Genomic DNA, 7835 nt, shown 5'->3' on the forward strand with positions numbered 1-7835 from the left:
TTTTTCTCTTCTTCGGAGCTAGCATGTTCTTCTGGATTAGCTGATGAATGAGCTGTGGCTTCATTTTGCACTCCAGCCTACTACTGTAGAGGACTACCTGCTCGCAAAGGAGGCATTGCCGGTAAGTCCTGCTCTTGCAAGCGAAGCAGGCCGTTGGGGGCTTGTTTATGTGTAAACATCTTGAAAATCTAGAAAGTCAGGGAAAGGTCAGAAAAACAGCAATGTGTCTTGTGACTTGGCAACATTCCACAAACGACTGTATAAAATAAAGCAGAGCGTGCCATTGAGGCGGCCGCCATGTTTGTCTTGTCTTGTGTTATCTTGTGTGTTCATTCCTTTGTTTAGGAAACACGCGGACCCCAACATACTACTGCTTCATTTAATGGAAATATCTCTATATTATGATACCTAATATTTTAAGCTAGAGCGGTTGTGTGTGTGTGTGGACGGGGGAGTTTGTTGGTAGGGGGTGGGTGTATTTCCGCAGGTACTTGGAAGAAGACATTCCAGGTATTGTAGGTGCTATGGTTTGAATGCGTGCCCTCCAATTCAAGTGTTGCCAATGTGGTAATATTAAGAAGCAGGGCCTCTAAAAGGTTATTAGGTCAAGAGGACTCTTCCCCTCATGAATAGGACCAAAGCCCCTTTAAAGGAGGCTCATGCAGGCCAGGCGCAGTGGCTCACACCTGTAATCCCAGGGCTTTGGAAGGCTGACGGGAGCGGATCATGAGGTCAAGAGATCGAGACCATCTTGGCTAACATGGTGAAACCCCGTCTCTACTAAAAATACAAAAATTCGCTGGGTGAGGTGGCGCGTGCCTGTAGTCCCAGCTACTCGGGAGCCTGAGGCAGGAGAATTGCTTGAACCCTGGAGGCGGAGGTTGCAGTGATCCGAGATTGTGCTGCTGAACTGCAGCCAGGCAACAGAATGAGACTCCATCTCAAAAAAAAAAAAAAAAAAAAAAAAAAAAAAAAGGCTCATTCAGCTCCCTTGATCTTCCATTTTTCTGACCTATGAGGATTCAGTGTTTCTTCCCTCTAGAGGATGCAGCAATAAGGTGCCATCTTGGAAGCAGACAGTAGTAGTCACCAGACATTCACACCTGTCAGTGCCTTGATCTTGGATTTCCTGGCCTCTTGAACTGTGAGAAATAAATTTCTGTTCTTTATAAATTACGCAGGTGGTGGTGTCTGTTATGGCAGCACAAATGGACTAAGACAGATAACAACTTTTTATTCTTAGCCTCCTTTTAAAAGTCAGGTATCCTCAGAAAATGTTACTTTGGTAGTGGAGAAATAGGCAAAAAGCCCTAAGAACTGGTCCTTTATCACAGCCCAAATCACCTACCTGCAGATGACATTAGAGTTAGTATCTCCTATTCAGATTCCATTGCTAAGCTCTAGAGGTCTCCCCTTGAATTTTCTACATGTCCTTCAAACTCAACGTAGTTAACCCAGAACCCATCATCTTTCTTCCTGAGCTCCCTTCTTTGTCTCTATTTTTTATTTTGTTAACTTGCACCACCATTTAACCAGTTCCCAACTTAGAATCATCCCACATCCTTCACTTATAGGTTATGAAGAATCTTAATATATTTAGACATTGTCCCCTTGTCTCCATCCTCACAGCCATTGCCTTGGTGAGGCTTTCACTTGTCTGAATTATTATTTTTAGAGTTATAGTCCAATCTTTATTTAAAAATCTGATGTACCAGCTTAGTGTTTTCCACCAACTCAGGGAGCTGAAATTGTCACAGGCTTCACAATCTTTTGTTCAGGTGCTGCCTTTGTAGGTGCTTTAGCAGCAGCCATTGCAGTCTTTTTAGATGCTTGCTTAGCCTTTTGTGCTTCCTTAGCAGCCCTGGTAGTTTGTTCTCGTTGAGCCATTCTAACTTCAGGTTTCTGATTCCTCTTGGCCATGATGTCAGCAAGAGACGCACCAGTAATGGCTATCTGGAATTTGACTGCTGGGTGGGTTCTTTTCTTTTGAATTTCTTCTGACTGTCCCTTTTTGCGCTTCTTTCTGTAGAGGATAGTCCAGTTTATTTGCTGAGGATTCCTCCTGGAAATAAATGCATTAAGAAACTGGAAAACCTTCTTGTCCATCCTGGTGTAGTCCCTCCTGTGTCCGGGGTGGATCTTGTACCCGCTGAAACTGCACGGCTTGACTTTCAACTGCTTTATCTTTTATTTATTTATTTATTTATTTATTATTATACTTTAAGTTCTAGGATACATATGCATAACGTGCAGGTTTGTTACATATGTCTACTTGTGCCGCGTTGGTGTGCTGCACCCATCAACTCGTCCTTTACAGCAGGTATAACTCCCAATGCAATCCCTCTCCCCTCCCCCCTCCCCATAATAGGCCCCGGTGTGTGATGTTCCCCTTAAAAGCGGCGGCTCCACGGGAGGAGAAAAGATGGCGAGGAGAAGCACTTGTCTGAATTATGATGGCAGCCTCCTACTAAGCTTCTTGCCTCTCATTTGGTCCCACAAAGCTACTAAAGCGGTCTTTCTAAAAACGCAAATTGGATTTCATTCCGTCACTCCACTTGGTTTTCAGGATGAAGTTCACATTTCTCAGCTTAGAACAAGGCCCTTCAGGAATTTGCCTTTGCTTGCCTCTCTCTCTGCAGAGCTCACCACTTTCCATCTTACATGATTCACTTTAGCCAGATAGAACCACCTAAGGTCACTGAAGGCATTATTGCATTTTGAGTATTAATACAAAAAACCTTTATTTTGAAATAATTTTGAACGTACAAAAAAATGCAAGATTACTATCAAAAGCTCTCGTATACATTTCACCTAGATTCACCAATTGTTGACATTTTACCACATCTCTTTTGTCATTCTATCTACGTAATCAATCATCATCTCTCTAGTATTTGTTTTCTGAACTGTTTGAGAGTAAGTTGTAGACATTATGTCCCTGTATTTCTAAATTCTTCAGTGTGTATTTCCCAAGAACAAACGCATTCAGTTATATTATACAAACACAGGGAAGTTATCAAAATCAAGAAATGTAACATTGGTAAACAGTGTTACCTACTTTATAGACCTTATTCCAGTTTCATTAATTTTTATAGTTATTTGTGTGTATACATGCACACACATGCACTCAGGGATCACCCTTCCATGTAATTGTCATGTTCCTGTGGTCTCCTGTAATCTGGACATCTGGGTGTTTTAATACCTCGATGGCTTCTCCCAGTCACTTGTCTGCCTAGGATACTTTCTTCTTCTTTATCAAGTTCTCTTACTTTTTCAAAAGTAACACTTATAACCACTTGCCCAGACATACTTTGCCAGACCTTGCAATATGGTTTTCTTAAATCTCCTTTCCTATTGTATCATGTGAAAACCTTCATCCTTGCTAATCATATTGCTTTTCGTATCTTTTTATCACCATTGCCCAGCAAAGTACTCCATATAAAGTTTGAGCTCAATACGTGTATTTTAAAATATTTTAATAGGCGACTCTTCCCATGAATAAGTGTTTAACATTTAGGGGTTAATACCCCTGATATCCAAAGAGTTTCTTCAGATTGATTAAAATGTGGGAAATGGGCTGATGGGAGTATGAATTGCGGTCACCTCATGAGAAGGCAACTGGCAGTATCTAAAAAAATCAAAAATTTTAAAAATTAAAAAGTGCTGTTTAAGGGGCTATATCCTATGATGAAACAAGTACTAGCACCTAAGAATATAAGTGCAATGAAGTTTCTTGTAATATTTTTTATTGTAATAAAACATACCAGAAACAATTTGAATGTTCATCACTAGAAGCATATTTGAATATATTGTGGAATATTCATACAGTTAAAAAGAAATGAATATTGTGGTATATCTGTACAATACAATGGATAAGCTACTGCTATTATACTGAATAAAAGAAGCCAAACACCAAAGGATGCAAACTTTATAATTTGTTTGTAGGAAATCATAAAGCAGGCAAAATTAGATCTGTGGCTGATCTACAGTTTGGGGACTTGTTTGACTAGAAAGAGACATGAGAGAACTTTCTGGATGGTAGAAATGTTCCATATCTTGATATGGGTATCAGTCAGTGTGTGGGTATATGTTAAAACTGATTAAATTGTACACTTAAGGTCTGTGTCTCAATAATATTGTTAAACCTGGGCAAGATAGAGAGATACTGTCTCTACTAAAATGAAAAAAAATATTAGCTGGGCTTATTGGTGGATATCTGTAGTCCTAGATACTTGGGAGGCTGAAGTGGGAAGATCACTTGAGCGCAGGAGTTCAGGGCTATAGTGAGCTATGATCACACCACTGCACTTCAACCTGGGTGATTAAGTAAGACAAACTCTAAATAATAACAATAAAACAACAATATTGTTAATAAGAAATGTGCATAGCCTCTGAGTTAATTGCTCTGTTTTGAGGGCTATATCACAATAAGCTATAGCCCCAATTACCTGCACAGAAGAATATGTGTACAAGAAAGTTTGTTATAATAGTATATATTATAGTAAAGCATCCACCAAAAACTTGAAAATATCCAAAATGTTCATCTCTAGAGAAATCAATATATTTCGATATAGTTATAATGGAAAATGATGTAATTACTTAAATGATAAGTCAACCTAAATGCACTGATCTGGAGGGGTGTGCGTGATATATTCTAAGTGAAAAAAATACAAATTATTGAATAGTATATGGCAATTTTTATATTTTATTTTATTTTCATTATTATTATCTTTTGAGATGGAGTTTTGCTCTTGTTGCCCAGGCTGGAGTGCAATGGTGCGATCTTGGCTCATCGCAACCTCCGTCTCCCAGGTTCAAGCAGTTCTCCTGTCTCAGCCTCCTGAATAGCTGGGATTACAGGCATGCGCCACCACGCCTGACTAATTTTATATTTTTAGTGGAGACAGGGTTTCTCCATGTTGGTCAGGCTGGTCTTGAACTCCCAACCTCAGGTGATCCTCCCACCTTGGCCTCCCAAAGTGCTGGGATTACAGGTGTGAGCCACTGCACCCAGCCTCAGTAGTGTATAGTATTATTTTATAAAAAGGAGGAAAACCTTTCTATATAATTGTGTTTGTATAGCATATGGAAAAAAGGTGTGAAGAATCCACACCAAACATGATACAGAGAATCTAATGAGTATATATTTCCACAGTATGTGCTATTTTTATAATTAATTTTATTATATATCATTACAACATTATAAATGATTTTATAATTTAAAAAACCCAGTAAAGTAAGTTCATTCACAAAAAATTCATGCAAGTAATGAATAAAAAAAATACCTGTTTTCTCCTTCTACTGTGCTCTTACAACACAGAACACTTCTGTGACCAGATGTGTGGGGCTTTTCCACACATACAAGCAAGCAATCAGTTCTGCAGCAGACACCAGCTGGGTGTCTTCTAATTCAATTTGATTCTGGCAGTATCCACTTGGAGGTAGCATCAGGTCTCACAGGTTGAGGGCTCGGTCCCGCAAGACTGCCCCTCACTTTAGGAGCCAGTCATTAGTCTGGGCTTCAGGAACTTCTGACCCACTGGCTATAAACGGGGGTTTCCAGGGCCCCTCCTCCAGTTTGATTAATTTGCTAAAGCAGCTCCTAGAACTCAGGGAAACACTTTACTTATGTTTGCCTGTTTATTTCGAAGGATAATTTAAAGGATACAAACAAATAGCCAGATGAAGAGAGAAGTGCAAGGTCTAGAAGCTGCCTGAGTACAGAAACTTCTGTCCTCATGGAGTCGGGGTGCGCTTCCCTCCTCACGTGTGGATGAGTGCTTGCTTGCCAATGTGGAAACCCCCTGAGGGCAGTAGGACTGAAAGTTCCAATCCTCTAATCTCATAGTTAGTTCCCTTGGCAACCAGCCCCCATCCTGAGGTAATCTAGGGTCTCCCAGACACCAGTCATCTCATTAGAACACAAAAGATACTACTTTTCTTTTTTTTCTGAGACAGGATACTCCGTTGCCCAGGCTGGAGCACAGTGGCATGACCACAGCTCACTGCAGCCTCGACCTCCTAGGTCAAGTGATCCTCCTGCCTCAGCCTCCCGAGTAGCTGGGACTGCAGGCGAGCAGCCACCACACCTGGCTAACAAACGATACTCTTATCTCTTGGGAATTCTAAGGATTTTGAATGCTTAAGTCAGGAAATGGGGAAGAAGACCAAATATGCATTTCATAATATCACACAAGGAAACATGGGGAAGTAATAGAAGTCTGAAATAAAACTAGTTGGGGAAACTCATTTCTAGTTGGAGTCTATAGTTTATTTGACTTGATTCCAATGTTTCCATTCCAACCATCCTTTGCCTTTTTGTCCTTTATCTAATTGTCCTTTGTTGAATAAAATTGTTAAATGAATAATATGGATGCGTGATATCAGTGCTCTTGAAAAAAAATCACCTGAAGAACATGACACTGTGATTCCATTGAAGTTAAGCATGTGAGTAAATTAGTAGTTTAAGAGCGGTGAGCCACCAATTTAGCAAATGTAACATTTGGCAAATATGATTTATGTTGTGGGGATGAGGCAGAGATGTTTTTATGTGTCCTGTGTTTATTTAACCTAACATTTTTTTGAGGGGTGCACAATTATGATGTACACAGAATGGACAAAGTGAAAACAAATGTTTGTGTGGTTGGGCTTGTCCTTCTGGCTAAACCAGTCCACAGACCAACACACACCCAAGCCTCCTCCTGTTTCTATGGAGGCAGGGTGCTATAGGAGAAAGAGATGAAAACAAACAATGAAAAGGAAAGAAAAAGCCTCGGCTTCAGGGTGGGCGAAGCAGGGATTTGAATGACAGTTCACTTAAGAGTATACCATGTGTAACTTCTCTGAGCCCCCTTTTCTTCATGCTGAGGGGATTGTGAGGTTTGCTGTATTTTGAAAAGACAGCACTGTGCCTGACGTGTATCAGGTCATTGAACATATTCACATATCTTCCTTCCTGGTTGCAGTGTCATATTTTTACCTGCCCAACAGCATCCTGGTATTTTTGTTTTGGAAATCCCAATATAAGGAGTGAAGTTGGCTCAGAAACAAAGGGATCTATCAGCCACATTAAGTGACTTTCATATTTCAGCTATGTTTGACATCTCTGCTCCTCTCAAACTGGAACTTCCCATCATGAAGTTGGCTTCCTCTGCCCCCACTTCCACCTTTTTTCGTTGTGCTGTACAGTTTTAGCGGGATAAGATCCTTAAGTCTGCATTTGTGATAAAGGAGGCAGCAGCTTCTACTAAAGTGGCTTTCTCTATGTGTGTTGAGTCTGCCTGACTGATAACGGATCAGAAACAGCGAGTGGCCTTTGAAATTGAAGCGCTGACTGTAGTGGGGAAAATGAAAGGATCTTATGTTTTTGATCAAAGGATGATATCTTCCAGCTTGGAAAAGGGGGTTATTCTGCCTGCCAAGGCCTATGATACTCTGTTACTTACTTACCCTAGGAAAGAAGATTCAATTTCATAGCTATTATATTGCTACATAGTTTAAAAATATATTTATAGCTATACAATTTTTTCAGCCATTTTGCTTTCCCTTTCTAACTCCTGTCTTCCAATCTGGCCACCAGGTAAATTGCTTTGTGATTCTTAACCTAAATGGCAATGAAGCAATCCTCTGGATCCTGGATCTTACTGAATATTCACTACTAAAGAGATGACAATATTTCAATGTAGTGGGGGAATTAAATGAAGACAAGGATGCCATGTCGAATGTAGGTACTTAATGGGAAAATCTCTGGTGTCATTCTTTAGGACTTGGTTTCGTGTTAGTAATAAAACTGGCTGAGGGAAAGGTGTGGGTGTGGAAAGGTCAAGGGCAGGGCCAAA

The 7835-nt window shown here is 40.3% G+C and overlaps 1 protein-coding gene across 1 annotated transcript; it reads right to left on the bottom strand.

Moving 5' to 3' along the window:
* Nucleotides 1-1717: 1717 nt before the first annotated feature.
* On the bottom strand, nt 1718-2106 carry LOC126948107 (60S ribosomal protein L24-like). Its single transcript, XM_050779532.1, has one exon. It carries the CDS (start codon nt 2104-2106, stop codon nt 1735-1737), a length of 372 nt encoding a protein of 123 aa, XP_050635489.1. The 3' UTR covers nt 1718-1734.
* Between the last annotated feature and the right edge of the window lie 5729 nt (nt 2107-7835).

Source organism: Macaca thibetana, chromosome 2, assembly GCF_024542745.1.
Source record: "Macaca thibetana thibetana isolate TM-01 chromosome 2, ASM2454274v1, whole genome shotgun sequence".
NCBI lineage: Eukaryota > Metazoa > Chordata > Mammalia > Primates > Cercopithecidae > Macaca > Macaca thibetana.